General features: G+C 43.5%; 1 protein-coding gene across 1 annotated transcript in view; it reads right to left on the bottom strand.

Moving 5' to 3' along the window:
* The window catches only part of LOC134223924 (uncharacterized), a 42,779-nt gene extending 25,045 nt beyond the window's left edge, over positions 1-17,734 (bottom strand). The window contains exons 1-3 of the mRNA XM_062703148.1: positions 17,501-17,734; positions 2,362-2,561; positions 1,233-1,826 (exon numbers count right to left, since the gene is read on the bottom strand). Of these exons, the coding sequence (XP_062559132.1) occupies positions 1,233-1,826; positions 2,362-2,561; positions 17,501-17,555 (849 nt within the window). The 5' untranslated portion in view covers positions 17,556-17,734. The remainder of the gene's footprint in view (positions 1-1,232; positions 1,827-2,361; positions 2,562-17,500) is intronic.
* Between the last annotated feature and the right edge of the window lie 459 nt (positions 17,735-18,193).

Consider the following 18,193-nt stretch of genomic DNA (forward strand, 5'->3'; position numbering starts at 1 on the left):
ATGCATTCATCACCTTCAAAATTATATTCCATTAGTTTCATTTGTGACATCATTATGTCGCATAGAAAAATGTCACGGTAGCTCATGACTTTTTTTTCTGTCATGCTACAATAATTTGTGTTACATGACCGTCACACATGCAACACGTGACCATCAACAGATTTACAGTTCAAGACAGTACATTTTAATCCACTGCTTGCACATTTTTCACTTCAGATGCCTTTATGTCACATGAATTAAAATATTTTCAGAAATCAATAGTTTCCATCCGTTAGCGAAGGAATTGAAGTTTCATAATCGCTTGATATTCATTTTTATTGATTGTAACTATCAATACTGAATTTATTATATTCTGTCGAAATTTGTCTCAAATGCCGAACACCAATAGTAAAAATTGTCTTAAATTCCTAACACTTTGATTTAAATTCCGAATACCACCTCAAATGCACTAAAATGCGAAATTTTAACATTATTCCGATCTTGGACAATTGTTATGTCCTTGAACTATATACCTGTCGAGAAAATTCGTTTATTTATGCAAAAATAACGAAGTGCATCAGATAAATCTTCATGTAATCTTCTTCTTCTTCTTCTTATTGGCATTACATCCCCACACTGGGACAGAGCCGCCTCGCAGCTTAGTGTTCATTAAGCACTTCCACAGTTATTAACTGCGAGGTTTCTAAGCCAGGTTACCATTTTTGCATTCGTATATCATGAGGCTAGCACGATGATACTTTTATGCCCAGGGAAGTCGAGACAATTTCCAATCCGAAAATTGCCTAGACCGGCACCGGGAATCGAACCCAGCCACCCTCAGCATGGCCTTGCTTTGTAGCCGCGCGTCTTACCGCACGGCTAAGGAGGACCCCCAATCTTCATGTAATAAGCGTTCGAAATATGAGTCTGTTTTGGATTTGAGTCAAAACGTTATGTAGGTTTGTAACCGATGAAATGGGAGTTTTTCTTTTGTCTATGGTTTAAGATGAAGCGTATTTGTTCCAGGAACAGTTCTCTGATTGCTTTAATCCTATTTTTAGATTTATGAAATACAATACAATAGGTACGTTAATATGAAGATATCAAAATCGCTCCCTTCAAATGCAGACAGACACTCCAAAACGATTAGTTTCCATCTGTGCAGGCACGTTTACAAATTAATTGGAACTAATATTGCGACTTCTGCAAATTGTGATTACGCATAACAATCAAAATTTCCCCAGCAAGCTTACCTGTAGATTGAGGAACAGTGCGGCGTGCATCACCGGGCAGTGCACCATGGTCACGTTGATCAGGTGCAGCCGCTTGAGCACCAAACAGCACGCGTCCAGTACCTCGTCGAGGAGGTGATTTGCCTCGTATCGTTCCAGCATCAAATCGATCAGCTTCAGTGTTTGCAAGTTGGGCAAATTGTGCATTAATCTCTTCAGCGAAGCCAACAGCTGCCCACCAGTGCCGAACAGTTTCACCGATTCCGGATCCTCGCTGGAGGCCATGTTGCAGGGGAAGATGTAATTTAGAGATTTTATTTTCAATCCACAGCCTTGCCATTCCCTGGGGACTTTGGTCTTCTGGTTTTGCTCGATGGCCCACGAGATCAGCGACATAAATTGGAACATATTGTTGAACGTGAAAACCGGACGGAAATCCAGCCCACGAAACAGTTTCCCCACGGAGAGCAGGCAATTCTGTGTGCGGGCATGATCTAACACCGGTTGCCAACCGGAGTAGTAGTTGTACTTGAGCCGGGAGAGTGTCTCGTCCTCTACTATAAAATTAGACCACACGTTCGGCAGCGAGAAAGCTTGGTACCAGCTGAAACAGGTCTGGAAAAAATGGAAAAAAAATCATGAAAATCATCTCATCAGTGCAAACGAAATAAATCGAGCTGTTCCCGACGGGACACGTACGGGTTCAATAGCGTGCATAAGGACTACTAACGGGGGGCATCCTTCTGTACACAATCATGTTTTTGAGTATTTCACATTTATTTCATAGCATTCATATTTTAAATTGAAGATTTAAAAGCGGCATTTTTTAAGACTTGGCGGAGAATTAAATCCAGCCACTTTTATCATGGTCCTGCATCATAATCACGCATATTATCGTTAGGCCTCATCGTGATTTACGGATACAGAACAAATGTGAGTTTGATTTTTTTTAAATAAAAGTGAAAAAGTGCAAAAGTGCAAAAAAATATTTAAAAAATTTAAAAACCTAGTGATTTATTGCAACAAATGTAAGAACTTTAGTTCAAATTTTGCAGAAGAGAAGAGCTCCCAAATACGTCAGTGACCGTCCCATCAGCTCAAGACAATTTCTTCAAAAATATTCCCCCCTCCTTCGCATAGGTGCACTCACCAAACTAGCGTAGTACCGTTCTCGGATGCTCAGGTGTGCAAAGATACGCTCCATGATGTGATCCGGTAAATCACACCACTGTGACTGGCCGTTAGCAAGCTCATCTCCGGCGCCGTTTCGACCCTTGTGTTCCGTTCCGTTGCCATTGGTGCCGTCGTGGTCTTCCTCGTCCTCGTCACGCTCAATGTCGATGTAGCAAGCTGTTGAGGAAAACCCACCCAACCGACAAATGCTTGAGAATGCTCTGTTAACTAAGAAGGTAGGTTATAATGCAATGGAGTAGATACATGCTACAAGGATGTAAATTTTATATGAATCCATCCGAGAAGTTGGTTTCTTTTCTCGCCCAGCTGGGTCTGATTTCAGTTGATTGCTACCGGTTGGCAAGGCATATAGTTGTTCTTCGGTTGGTCACTTTTCTTGTATTTGAGGAAAAGGTTGCCCTGAGTTACTGAATACCTTTGCTGATAGCAGATGTATTGCTTCGCAAGACATGAAACAGAAGGCTTCCAGCTATATGGATGTGTCCCAGTAGAGCAGAGGTGCGATTTAGTTGAACCAACCAGAAGCATTATGGATCGAATGGATTTGTCGCTTTGGAAGTGATAGAAATCTCACATGTCCGATTGTTGCAATTGCATAATTGAAAGGAGTATTTGATGTGGAGAATAAAGGCATGTACATTCCATATTTCGACATGCACATGATCAAGTGTATCAATTTGTCGTATTGAGGTTCTGAATATTTATTTGATGGTGTCATATGAGTGCAGCATCATTTTCTTAAAGTAATTTTCTTGGTAGATTCTAAGCTTGAAAAATAGTCAAGAAAATTGTTTAATAATGGTTGCCAATTTGTGGTTTTTCCTATATCTGTTAGGATAAACAGAGTCATGTATCAGAGTATACTGATTAAAATATAATAAAGAAGAGAGACTGGAAGAATTTAATTAGTGATCTTCCAGATGAAGTAAAAGTGTAACCAATAGAAAGTTGTGGAATTTTTGATCGAATATAGTAAATGTACTATAGAGACTTGTGTTGTGAGTACCAACTTCCATATATGGATATATAGTTCAGCTCTGATATGATTTGACATATAACACAAAATCTCTTACCTTAATTAACATTTTTCAAAAAGCTGAGCTAATTTAACACCTAAAATCTTACCATCTTCAATTACATTTGGTAAATTGCTACTTTAGACTAATTTGGATGTAATCTGTTTGTAAAAGTGTTCAGCGAACTCTCTTTCTACCTAGACCGAACATATAATCTGAACTTCCTTCAAGCCCGTGCAATTTAAACTGCTTAATTTATTCCTCTTCCTGTGCCACCTGCGGTAGGGTGGTAGAAATATTATATTAGTAATAATGTGCTACTAAGTGTTGAATCTTCCAAATTAAATTGCGTTTTGATTAATGTTTCGTGTCTTGATCTTTTGTTTCACAGTATTTCACATGATGAATTGTCAAACTAGAAATTTTATTCAATAGTTGTTTCAGTTAAAACATCTTTATACCCATGAAGACTTTTTTAATACCATATCAACCCTCGTGCTCGGTCGCCACCCGCTGTCAACTTCGTTTTCAGACGGTTGAACGATGCGCTGAAGAGGTACCTCCACTTTTACCATCGATTTTACGATGCGATGAAGACATCCGGAAGCGACCGGGAAGATTTCCTGTAGCCAGCAGAAGCTAACTCTGTCGTGCTCGCGGTGCAATTTAATGGCGAAGAAGAAATTTACAACCGTTTTCACTAACCTCGAAACCGCACGCTGCGCACCAGTAGAAGTGAGATGTTAGTTCGGTTTCAATGCACGAAGGAAATCGCTCGCTTTCATTGGTTCTTAAAATTATTATTTCAAAATGTTTTAAAGTCTCGTTTAAGGTACGTAAGCTAAAGTATAATTATTTAAAAATCTGGTTGAAGGTAAATTTTGTTAGTTTGCTTGAAAGCCTGTCGAGAATAAATTAAGGATTAACAAACAGTCAAGATTAATATGAAATCGTTCATCGTTCTTGAAGTAAATCAATGAAAAATTAAAGAACTCTTATTCACCTTTATCATCAAAATTTGTATCTAGTTTTATTGTGACAATCGAATCGACTGGCTTGGTAGTCATTTGGCTACCGCTTCTGTCTGAAACGCAGGAGATCGTGGGTTCAATCCAGGCCAGTCCCATTCTCCTGCCTTGTATCTTCTCTATATTTCTCATTTTCTAGAAATCGAAAGAACTAGAAATGGGCTTCCATAGCGTTTCCCTATACCTATCCTTTATTTTCAACTTGACCTTTCTAATTGTAATCGTAAATGAATGAAAAAACTGATTTCCGCATCTAATTAGAATTCCTTCATTGCTTTTACTTATAACATTGGCAACTCTTCAACCAAGACAAACCTTTACCTTTCAAACCTGAACCATAAATTCCAATCAATTCAGCGTGAACTAGTGGCAAGTGCCCTCCTTAGCCTAGCAGTAAGATGCGCGGCTATAAAGCAAGAACATGCTGAGGGCGGCTGGGTTTGATTCCCGGTGCCGGTCTAGGCAATTTTCGGTTTGGAAATTGTCTCGACTAATCTGGGCATAAAAGTATGTATCATCGTGTTAGCCTCATGCCATACAAATGCAAAAATGGTAACTTGGCTTAGAAACCTCGCGGATAATAACTGTGGAAGTGCAGCGAGGCGCCAATGTTCCAGTGGAGGATGTAATGCCAATAAGAAGAAGTGGCAAGTGCAGAGGTATATTCGACTTGCAGTGGGCGAGCGATTGCATCATCACTTTCTCCCTTCCTTTCATTAATTTGTATTCTGACGTGGCAAGCGACAGTTTTTTTTTTTTTTTTTTTTTTTTTACAAGGGAGAATGCATTTACACACTAACCCAGTACACGTGCATTGTAGTTGCCAAACTACCACACGGAAGTTTACTGAAGTGTTGGACCTCACCATACCGGTAATACCGAATAAACCCCCTTGGGCTCCACCATCGTTTCCCCAGGAACTACCTCGCAGTACTACTTCTGGGGGACGGCAGTACTAAGCGTACTCACTCATTATCGCTCACACAGGCACTCGTCCCACGCGAGACTGACTTGGGTGCTCGCACCCCATTCACTCCATTTGAGTCTTACTTGGATGCTCTCCCGGACGCTCCGCTGCCATGCCTCGAGGTGTCAATAGCGGTAACTGCCTGGGCCTACAGATATTGCGCTACGACACTCTGCCTCAGCACGAGCAGATCAATCACACCACTGCCGAAGCAGACCATACGCTACCCTGCCGAAGCAGGGACACTCCCCATGCACCACATGTGCACAACTGTAGGTGTGTGGGTACAACCCACTGCTACCCTGCCGCCGAAGCAGCTTCTCCAAAGACCATTCGCTCCATGTGACCCTTTTTCGGGTGCTCACTCTAACACTCCACTGCAATGCCTCGAGGTGTCGATGGGATACCTCGACTCCTGCCTCAGCATGTGCAGTCCATACTCAGACTTCTGCTGCGCTTTGAGGTGACAATAGCGGCGGAGACACGCTATGACACTCCTGCCTCAGCACAACCAGATCACTCACTCCCTGCCGAAGCAGCTCACGCGCTACCCTATCGAAGTAGGTACACTCCACAACTTATTCTAACACTCCACTGCCATGCCTCGAGGTGTCGATAGCGGTATGTGGGGACTAATCAACGATACTACGCTACGACACTCTTACCTTAGCATGTGTAGTCCATACTCAGACTTCTGCTGCGCTTCGAGGTGGCCATAGCGGCGGCGACTCGCTATGAGACTCCTGCCTCAGCACAAACAGATCACTCACTCCCTGCCGAAGCAGCTCACGCACTACCCTACCGAAGTAGGGACACTCCACATGCCAGTTGGCACTCCCTCCCTGGGCTTGTGCTTTTGAAGCGGCACACAGTCGCTTTGATAGAGTCCGCTTACGGGCACTTGTGGTTTTTTGGGAGGGATTTTAGCAGAGCCCACTGCTAAATCCCACCACGCCCTAGGCAGTTCTCCCTGACTCGCAGACAGCTGGGGAGGGGTCGTCAAGCCCTTGGACATCATGCTGTTCCTGCTGTCCCTGCTGCCCCCTGGCAAGCGACAGTTTGAAGTAACAAATGATAACACCTGTACATGTACATTGAAGAAGAGTGCTAATCCCAAGCAAAACATCCTTTGGTTTTTTGCGCAAGAGTAGCTGATCTAATCATAATGGAATACGGGCATCTACGGGCAGTCAATCAAATTTTCAAGCTTAAACTTATTTTGTCAATCGATTCCTTGACTTATGTAAGGCCGACTTTTCTTCGAGAACTTTTACTTGTCGTCCCCTTACCCCCGTTAACCCCTTGCGAGAAAATCTGTTAAGGTAGTAATATAAAAATTTTGCAACTGTTGTTGCATGCACCATGTGCACACACGTACATACGGACGGACAGACATTTGCTCAAGCTGAATCTAACCGTGTACTCGCTAAGTCGAAGCTGCCGTGCATACGTACACATATGAGTGACGTCACGGAAATTTAGCCTGATGAATTCAAAATACTTCCAAGAAAATTGTAAAACTTACTAATAAAAAAATAATCAATGTTTATGAGTGGAATTTTTATAATCTACAAAATAAGCAATTTTCATTGAAAAAGTGTTATTGTCAATATAGGCCGAAGGAAGAAAGAAGTTGGAAGAAGGCAGAAAGAAGAAGGAAGAAGGAAAAAGGAAGAAAGAAGAAAGAAAAAGGAAGAAGAAAAACCCGACTTAATCCACCTACAGTGAACGCAACCCTTCTTACACTTTTGAATGGTTGTGTGTGCCCAGTGCATATTACAATTTCTATGCATATGACCTTCAATTGAATATAAAATAACTGATATATTATCGATTTCAAAATAAAAAACCCGACTTAATCCACCTACAGTGAACGCAACCCTTCTTACACTTTTGAATGGTTGTGTGTGCTTAGTGCATATTACAATTTCTATGCATATGACCTTCAATTGAATATAAAATAACTGATATTATCATGCTTTTATCGATTTCAAAATAAAAAAAGGAATATTTCTGGAAATTTAAAAATTTAAAAAAAATGCGAAAAGACTGCAGATTTGATTTGCCGCCTTAAATGGCAATATAACAGCTTCTGTTTAAGCCCAAAAGGGTTCAAATCGGGTCATAGACGGCTGAGATATTGGTGTGACAATTCTTCATTAGTAGTCTGAAAATATGTCTCATATTCGTATTTCACAGATATCTCTGAAACCGAATTTCCGATTGCAGAAAAAAATTAATGGGTCCAATGACAAAAACATAGCTTTCGTTTAAAGATAAAATCGCACAAATCGGTCCAAGGACGACTGAGATCTTGATGGGACATATTTTACCAATGTGTGAAGCTGATACGTCTAATGCTTTATGTTCGTATTTCAGAGATATCTCCGGAACCCAATGTCTAATTGCAAAAACAAAATACAATGGGTTCAATGGCAAAGTCATAGCTTTCGTTTAAAGATAAAATCATGCAAATTGGTTTACAGACGGCTGAGATATTCATGTGACATTATTTTGTTAGTTTTCTGAAAATGCACTTCATGTTCGTATTTCTCACATATCTCTGGAACCAAATGTCCGATTGCGAAAAAAATTGAACTCGTACAATGACAAAGTCATAGCTTTCGTTTAGTGTTAAAATCGTGCAAATCGGTCCACGGACGGCTGAGATCTTGATGTGAGATTTTTGTAACGCACACACATACACACACACGCACACACGCACACACACACACACACATACATACATGTGCTCAGTTCGTCGGGCTGAGATGATTGGGATATACGACTTGGGTCTCGAGCCTCGGATAAAAAGTCGGTTTTCAAGCGATCTTTATACCCTTCTTAGGGTGTAAGAAGGTAAAAAGGGAATATTTCTGGAAATTTAAAATTTAAAAAATGCGAAAAGACTGCAGATTTGATTTGCCGCCTTAAATGGCAATATAACAGCTTCTGTTTAAGCCCAAAAGGGTTCAAATCGGGTCATAGACAGCTGAGATATTGCTGTGAAAATTCTTCATTAGTAGTCTGAAAATATGTCTCATATTCGTATTTCACAGATATCTCTGAAACCGAATTTCCGATTGCAGAAAAAATTAATGGGTCCAATGACAAAAACATAGCTTTCGTTTAAAGATAAAATCGCACAAATCGGTCCAAGGACGACTGAGATCTTGATGGGACATATTTTACCAATGTGTGAAGCTGATACGTCTAATGCTTTATGTTCGTATTTCAGAGATATCTCCGGAACCCAATGTCTAATTGCAAAAACAAAATACAATGGGTTCAATGGCAAAGTCATAGCTTTCGTTTAAAGATAAAATCATGCAAATTGGTTTACAGACGGCTGAGATATTCATGTGACATTATTTTGTTAGTTTTCTGAAAATGCACTTCATGTTCGTATTTCTCACATATCTCTGGAACCAAATGTCCGATTGCGAAAAAAATTGAACTCGTACAATGACAAAGTCATAGCTTTCGTTTAGTGTTAAAATCGTGCAAATCGGTCCACGGACGGCTGAGATCTTGATGTGAGATTTTTGTAACGCACACACATACGCACACACGCACACACACACGCACACACGCACACACACACACACACACACACACACACACACACACACACACACACACACACACACACACACACACACACACACACACACACACACACACACACACACACACACACACACACACACACACACACACACACACACACACACACACACACACACACACACACACACACACACACACACACACACACACACACACACACACACACACACACATGTGCTCAGTTCGTCGAGCTGAGTTGATTGGTATATACGACTTGGGTCTCCGAGCCTCGGATAAAAAGTCGGTTTTTCAAGCGATCTTTATACCCTTCTTAGGGTGTAAGAAGGGTAAAAAGGGATATTTCTAGAAAATTAAACAATTTTTAAAAAATACAAAAAGACTGCAGATTTGATTTGTCGCCTTAAATGGCAATATTACAGCTTCTGTTTAAGCCCAAAAGAGTTCAAATCGGGTCATAGACGGCTGAGATATTGGTGTGACAATTCTTCATTCTTCTTCTTCTTCTTATTGGCATTACATTCCCACACTGGGACAGAGCCGCCTCGCAGCTTAGTGTTCATTAAGCACTTCCACAGTTATTAACTGCGAGGTTTCTAAGCCAAGTTACCATTTTTGCATTCGTATATCAAGAGGTATACTGGTTGCATGTTATTGGTCTTGTTTTGGATATTGAGATATTGTGAACGCGAGGGCTGGTAGTCTGGTTATTCTATTCTCTTAGTAAGGCCGGGTGACACCGACCTGAAACGGCGAATGGGCTAATGGCCAGGCTGTCTTCCGTCCCCTAAAACCGTGGCTGGCCTTGCAGCACGCGGTACAATTCTGTCGCTCAGCTGGCAGCTGAGTGGGAGTAGGCTCAAATGCTTTTCCCTGACTAGCGCTGATCTGGCTCTGAACACGAAAGTGTCAACCCTCGCATGGCCTCCCTGCATACCGCAAGGTATGTATAGATAACCATGGGATCGTGAAGGCGACTACACCAGCAGGATTCGACAGCAGCCGCAAGGGGGACCCAACAGACATGAGTAATCCCAATAAAATAAAATCGACGAAGGAAGGAGGTGAAGCGAATGGTGGTAAGGAGAACCCTTTCACCAGACGTAGCGGCCTGGAAAGGTCTCCCCAAAGATCGCCGGGGGAAGGCGATGGTGAAGCCCGTGGAGGGTCTGAGGAGGTGCCGGTTGAAGTAAAGATGGACGGCCCTACCCTGACCCGCGTCATCAAATCTGTGATGGCGAACCACGAAGAACGCGGTGGTCACACGATGGAAGTAGTCACGGAGGTATCCGACGTGATTATGTCCTTCCTAGACAACCGGGTTAACTACAGCAAGGACTTGAAACTTGCTGTACAGGCACTCTGTGCCCTAGTAGTTGAGGCCAAAACGGAGTGGAGGTCCCTACTAGAGGCCAGTATGAGTGCGGAGAAAGAGCTCCGCAAACTCGTCAAGGAGCGGAAGCAGGCGGATAAGGACAAAGAGGAGGCGGAATTGAAAATTCGTCTCTTGTCCGAGGGCAAACGACTGGCGGAGAGCCATGTCGAGGAACTCCGCAAAAGGATGGCTGTAACAGGGGCGACCCCGAAGCTAAGTAAGGTTACACAGGAGGCAAACCTGAAAGCAGCTGTCGAGAATTCCGCAGCCCCAGAAGTCAGCGAAAAGGAAGAAGGTCGAGCAGAAGGATGGCCATCCCAAGCCGTTGAACCCAGTGCCTCCACCAGTGAGGACCACTGAAGCTCGCCGGGAGGAAGACCTACCCTGGAGGGAAGTCGTGAACCCCAAGAAGGCGAGACGACAACGACAGCAGACCGCAGAGAAAGCGGCAGGCGGAGCGATACGCGCCACTGTTAAGAAGGGTAGAGCCCAGAAGCCGACGGGTGAGCCTTTCAATGTCAGTGGTAAGCGTAAAGATAGAGGTGAGGCGATTATCGTCAGTACTGACGACAAGAGCTACGCCGAAGTCTTGAAGGCCATGAGTTAATGACAAACTCGCTGGCCTGGGAGAGGATGTCAACTGCATCCGAAGGACGCGGAGAGGCGAGATGATTCTCGTCTTGAAGCGGGATGCTGCTCAGAAGAGTTCTGAGTACAAAAGTTGACAGAGGAAGTCCTGGGCGATGGGGTTCAAGTAAGAGCCCTATGTCCAGTTTCCTGAACATCCAGTGCAAGGGCCTGGATGAAGTAACCGAGGCTAGAGACCTGGTCGACGCACTGAGAGATCAGTGCAATGTCGAGATCCAGGAATCTACGGTTCGGTTACGCAAAAGCTTCATGGAATGCAGGTTGCCTCATTCCAAGTACCTCAGGCTGAGGCCAAAAAGGTAATGGATAAGGCTAAACTGAAAGTGGGTTGGTCGGTATGTCCGCTAAGTATAAGCCAACCACTTCAGACCTGTTTCAGGTGTCTTGGCAACGGTCATAAGTCTTATGATAGCAAAGGTAAACGGTGTTTACTTTTGTAGCTGCTATTGTCCTCCCAGGTGGAGTATAGTGCAGTTTACTAGGGTAGTAGATATTCTTGCAGCAAGACTAACTGGCTTAAAACCGTTAGTTGTAGCAGGCGACTTCAATGCGTGGGCAGTGGACTGGGGATCCCGGTCCACAAACGCCAGAGGTCATACCCTGCTAGAGTCGCTAGCGGAGGTACTTAAACGTAGTCCTGCTGAATGAAGGCCAAGTGCCAACGTTCAGGGGACCGACCGGTGATTCATGCATCGATGTGACCTTCTGCAGCGCGGGATGGACGGTGGAGCCAGAATGGGAGGTTCATGAGGGGCATACCTCCAGCGATCATCAGGAAATTCGTTTTATGATCCGGTATACCCCCGTAGCAACCACAAGGCGGATCGGCAAAGCCGATCTAGGATGGTGCACCTCGCAGTTCAACCCAGAACTCATGGAGGAATCACTACGATGGGAGACGCAAACAACGGGATTAAGTGGCGACGAGTTAATCGATATACTAACCCGTGTATGCGATGTGACGATGCCTAGGAGGACCAAACCTCCCGGAAATCGGCAACCTGCGTACTGGTGGACTGACACAATTGCAGACCTTTGTAGAACCTGTCTTCGAGCAAAGAGAAGGCTGCGACGTGCCAGAACAGATGCTGATAAGGTCGAGAGACGCAGGGTGTTCCAGACAGCGAGCAGAGCTCTGAACTACGAGATCAAAGCCTGCTTCGAGCGGCTGTGCAGGATGGCAAACGACAATCCATGGGGAGATGCATACAGGATGGTGATGGCTAGAACCAATACCACGCTACCTGAGAAATCTCCGGGGATGTTGGCCAAAATAGTCGACGGGTTGTTTCCGACACATGAACCATCGGACTGGCCCGCTACACCATACGAGTCAGTCGACGTGGTACCGCTAGTGACTAACGAAGAGCTTATCGTAGCCGCAAGAAAACTTAAGCTCAATAAGGCGCCTGGCCCGGATGGTATTCCAAACCTGGCCCTTAAACATGCCATTCTTGCCAATCCAGATATGTTCAGGAGCTGCCTCCAGAGATGCATGGACGAAGGAAACTTCCCAGATCGATGGAAACGGCAGAAATTGGTGCTATTACCGAAGCCTGGCAAACAGCCGGGGGATCCTTCGGCATACAGACCAATTTGCCTACTCGACACAGCTGGAAAGCTGCTAGAGAGGGTTATTCTGAATAGATTGTCGGCCTATACAGAGTGTGCTGGTGGCTTATCTAGCAACCAGTATGGCTTCCGTAAGCGCCGTTCTACCATCGAAGCAATTCGAGCGGTAACGGATACGGCCAAGATAGCGAGAGGTTTAAACAGAAGAGGTATTAGGTACTGCGCGTTGATTACACTTGATGTAACAAACGCGTTTAACAATGCTAGCTGGGCAGCAATTGCTGACTCCCTGCACCGATTGAGAGTTCCGGATTACCTGTGCAGGATACTGAAAAGCTATTTTCAGAATAGGGTGTTGTTATACGACACTGATGCTGGTCAAAAGTCGATCGTAGTGTCCGCGGGTGTTCCACAGGGATCGATCCTCGGACCGGTACTGTGGAATATTAGGTACGACGGAGTATTGCGCTTAAGTCTCCCGGCCGGAGTAAAGATAGAAGGCTTCGCGGATGACGTAATGCTAGAAGTAGCAGGTGACACTCTCGACGAAGTCGAACTGAAGGCTTCATACGCGATTGGCAGAGTGGAGGAATGGCTCAACTCGAGGCGGTTGTCCCTTGCACATCACAAGACAGAAGTCGTGGTAGTGCATAACCGTCATGGGCTGCAACAGGCGAGGATAAGAGTAGGGACCTGCACAGTTAACTCCGTGAGGTCTCTCAAGCATCTGGGCGTGATGATCGATGATAAGCTCAATTTTACGAGCCACGTCGATTATGCATGTCAGCGGGCTTCATTGGCGATAAAATCTTTATCACGAATGATGTCCAACAGATCGGCGGTGCATAGTCAAGTGCGTAGGCTGATAGCTGGCGTAGCATTGTCTATCATCCGTTATGGCGTGCCGGCATGGGCCGTAGCACTAAAAGCCGAGTACAATGTAAAGAAATTGATCAGAGTACACCGGCTGATGTGTCTACGTGTCGCAAGCGCATATCGCACCATAGCGTGTGCGTTATAGCTGGAATGATGCCGATCGACATACTCTTAGAGGAGGATGTGGAGTGCTCGGTGCAAGTGCGACGTGTCAAGAGAGCAGCCTCGTTGCTTAAATGGCAAAGAGCATGGGACACCGCAGTCAAAGGTCGTTGGACCCACAGACTGATTCCAGATGTGTCCAACTGGGTTGATAGGAAGCATGGTCAAGTCAATGTCCACCTAACACAGGTGTTGTCTGAACATGGCTGCTTTAAGAAATTCCTACACAGGTTTGGCTTCGCAGAATTCTGCGGAGTGTCCTGAATGTGTGGGTGAGGTAGAATCGGCAGAGCATGTGATGTTCGCATGCCCGCGATTCGAGGTAGAACGCAATACCATGCTGCTTATTAGTGGGTATGGATACAACCCCGGACAACCTCGACGAGAGGGCGTGCCGGGAAGAAGCTATATGGAATGCGGTGAACACAGCATCTCAACAGATTATGTCGAAACTGCAGCGGTGGTGGCGTCTTGAACAAAACCAACGAGTGCAGTAAGGGCACCTGTGATGCAGTGAACACTTTGCTCACCCCGACAACCAACATGTCGCGGGTGGGCTGCAGGGACCTCAGTATGTAGATATAGAGGTCATTGCGGTTCGCGCGTGGTGGTTGTTGTCGGGGTGCTCGTCTCCAACGTGAGATTATGATACGGACCGTTAGGTTACTATCATAGCTTGCGATCGACGGGTGGTGAGGTAGCCACCCTTGAAGTCGATGTTGTGTGTATTGACGTCAAGTGCGTTAGCATAGGCATGAGCGTTCTCAATAGTCCCCCCCCTGATGTATTGCATAATTGCGGGCCGGGGGTACGGACTGGCGAAAGGGTTTTGGTTTTAGTGGGTCGGGTAAGAGTTACATGACATACCCATCCCCACACTACCTGAGTATCTCCTCAGGTGTCTGGTTGCAGATTTCCGTTCACCCTTGCTCAAAAAAAAAAAAAAAAAAGAAAAAAAAAAAAATCATGAGGCTAACACGATGATACTTCTATGCCCAGGGAAGTCGAGACAATTTCCAATCCGAAAATTGCCTAGACCGGCACCCGGGAATCGAACCCAGCCACCCTCAGCATGGTGTTGCTTTGTAGCCGCGCATCTAAGGCTAATCTAAGGCTAAGGATTCTTCATTAGTAGTCTGAAAATTTGTCTCATATTCGTATTTCACAGATATCTCTGAAACCGAATTTCCGATTGCAGAAAAAAAATTAATGGGTCCAATGACAAAAACATAGCTTTCGTTTAAAGATAAAATCGCACAAATCGGTCCAAGGACAACTGAGATCTTGATGGGACATATTTTACCAATGTGTGAAGTTGATACGGCTAGTGCTTTATGTTCGTATTTCAGAGTCAAAGCCATAGCTTTCGTTTAAAGATAAAATCATGCAAATTGGTTTACAGACGGCTGAGGTATTCATGTGACATTATTTTGTTAGTTTTCTGAAAATACACTTCATGTTCGTATTTCTCACATATCTCTGGAACCAAATGTCCGATTGCAAAAAAATTGAACTTGTACAATGACAAAGTCATAGCTTTCGTTTAGTGTTAAAATCGTGCAAATCGGTCCACGGACGGCTGAGATCTTGATGTGACATTTTTGTAACGTACACACGCACACACACGCACACACACACACACACACACACACACACACACACACACACACACACACACACACACATACATGTGCTCAGTTCGTCGAGCTGAGTTGATTGGTATATACGACTTGGGTCTCCGAGCCTCGGATAAAAAGTCGGTTTTTCAAGCGATCTTTATACCCTTCTTAGGATGTAAGAAGGGTAAAAAGGCACTTTTTCTTTTTTTCCTGTTAAATTTTGAAAATAGTTACAGTCTTGAAAACAAAATTGATACATATCTGCCGTAATCTGAGAAAGTGACGTTAGCGCCAAATTACAAAATGCATGTTTTCCATTTTTCTGTTAAAATGCTCGATGACGGGTAGGGGAAGTGTAATAGTTTTAGCCACTTTAGTGCATAATTTGGCCAACCATGACAAATGCATATTTTCCAAACACTATCGATCAATTTCCACAGCGATATATCTCATGTTACAGCTAATAAAACCCACGGAAATTGCTTTATTTTCGAAGTCATGCGAGAAACTTGGCAAATTAGGATCAAGGCCAAAGCTGGTACAGTTGCCCTACGTCAATTTTTCAGATTACGGCAGTTATGGCAAGTTGACCTTATATTATTCTTCTTATTATCATTAGCATTACATCCCCCACTGGGATATTGCCGCTTCACAGCTTAGTGTTCATTAAGTACTTCCACAGTTATTAACTGCGAGGTTTTTAAGCCAAGGTTAAGGAAGGCCCGAGGAAGTTGACCTTATATAATTGAAATAATTGAGTGATCGAATGAAAAAATAACGTCAAAGGACAAATAAAGGTACTGTTGGCGTTCGAAGTCTCGATGTTGCCGTTTTTACAATGGGCCATGTTTTAATTTCCTAAGGCCTTTCTTCAAATTTGATGACGATCACCACTCCATAGTCCACAGATTTACTGAGGCAAAACGAACCGTATAATAAAAAATCGTATTACATACATATTTATTTATACACGAACGAATATCTTCTGTTTCGTACTTCATGAAGATCAGAAAGCAACAAGGGAAGTAACTGTTAATATTGACAATTCGTGGTCGTGTTGTTTTGTAACTTCAATTGGTACATTGAAAATAGATAAAGCTCGTCAGTGCAGTGCACCGAAGGCAACATAAAATCGTGTTGGGGAGTGTTCACAAATTGTGTAACGCTATATGGAGAGGGAGAGGATCAGGCCGAGCGACACGATTCATACAACAAATCTAATTCTTCCTTACAAAAAGTGTTACAAAGGGAAAGGTGGGGGTTCGAAAGTGCCAAATTTAGCAATACGTATTTTGTGAATACAACCAACAGATGACAGTGGTCAAAATGACAGTATCTATTAGATGCGTAGTGGTATTCATGACCGAACGGTGGTCACGACCGAATTACTTCTTAGTTTTTATACGTGAAATTATGTCCTTGGAAATCATCATTTTGGAAACTAACTTTTCCAGTGTTAGTGTTATACGGTCATACTGCTCGATATAACAAAGCAAATAAATTTTATGAATTAAATCAATCTGCATACCACGAGATTCAAAGATAGTAATTAGCTAATTTTCCTTCAGTGTCACAGGATTTTACTGCAGACAGACATCCTTTCCGGCGGAACCGGCTTCCAGTTGGGCAACTTTTGCTTCTTGTGGGTTTATATACTTGTGCGACCGTGAGCTCAAAGTAGGTAAATTTTTCCATCTCGTGGTAGAATGCACCGCCAGACTGCATTGTGAGACAGATTAAATCAAATTATCCAATCAAGAGGTAGTTTCGAGTGGAATAATGGCTCCGCACTCCGCAGTTAAATACGTCTAGCACGTTGACAATACTAGCATTGAAGTACGTTGTACTGTCAAAAATGACCGTTTATCCAAAAAAGCATTGACAAATAGTTCCGGCTGTGTGTTTGTAAACAGTGTCGCTCGGTTCTCAAAAACAGTTGTAACTAATCCGTTTTGGTTTGCTCTACTTCTCCCTAGCTTTTCGGGGATGAGCATTTTCCGCGAAGCATTTTGTTGGCAAATAGCATCAGCTGACACCGCATCACCACCACCGAGCAAGTGATCGACGTCGTTTATGGCTGGTTTTTAAAAATAGCACTACGCAAAAGCGATTAAATCCGAACGACGGTTCCGATTTTTCTAATTGATAGCTTTTTCTTATTTTGGAATATTTTAAATTGTTTCACAGTCTACAAGTGATTTTCAGAATAATCATGCTATACGATATCCAGAAGCCTGAGGTCACCTTTGTCATCTACATCGAGTTTCCATCCAGCGCTAAATTTCCGTGTGTCCGTCATCTGTACCAGAGTCCTTTTCGGTTTCCTGCACTCAAAATTGCAGGTTTTGTTTGGTCAACAAAGTTTCACAATTTTTCACCTATTTTCCCTGTTCAGAATCGATCATCGATCTACTGTACACGATATTTCTAGAAAAACTAAGTCAAACGATGCGAAATTTTCCACCAAAGCGGGAGCGAAAAACTCAAATCTCTTCCCAATCGACTTCTCGTTGTTGGGCTGGTCAGTGAGTGAACTTGAGAGAATTTTCTTACGGCCTAAATGTATGGCGGTGTTGTTATTTTTACGCAACCGGCGCGCGCGAAGCCGGATGGTCGGTGATCGTGATCTTTAGCGAATGCTATATGCACATGTTTGGGAAAATGTTACAGAACGCGCAATCTATATTTTCATCTCCTAACCAAATTGTAGTAAGGAAGAAAACTGAAAAATATTCAACGGCAGCCAAAAAAATAGCTATTTGATCGGAGTTTAAGTTAACTGATTCGTTATTTTTGTACTCAGTGTATATAAATTTTGATTGGTAAAGTGGCACGCACAGTCGTATCTATCGCAAAATACCAATTATTGCGCATGCTTCAGAGGTGCCCCCAAACATTCGTGAAGCGACTGTCGCCGTTGAGAAGCGTAAGCGGAAT

The sequence above is a fragment of the Armigeres subalbatus genome, chromosome 3 (genome assembly GCF_024139115.2).
Source record: "Armigeres subalbatus isolate Guangzhou_Male chromosome 3, GZ_Asu_2, whole genome shotgun sequence".
In the NCBI taxonomy this organism is placed as follows: domain Eukaryota; kingdom Metazoa; phylum Arthropoda; class Insecta; order Diptera; family Culicidae; genus Armigeres; species Armigeres subalbatus.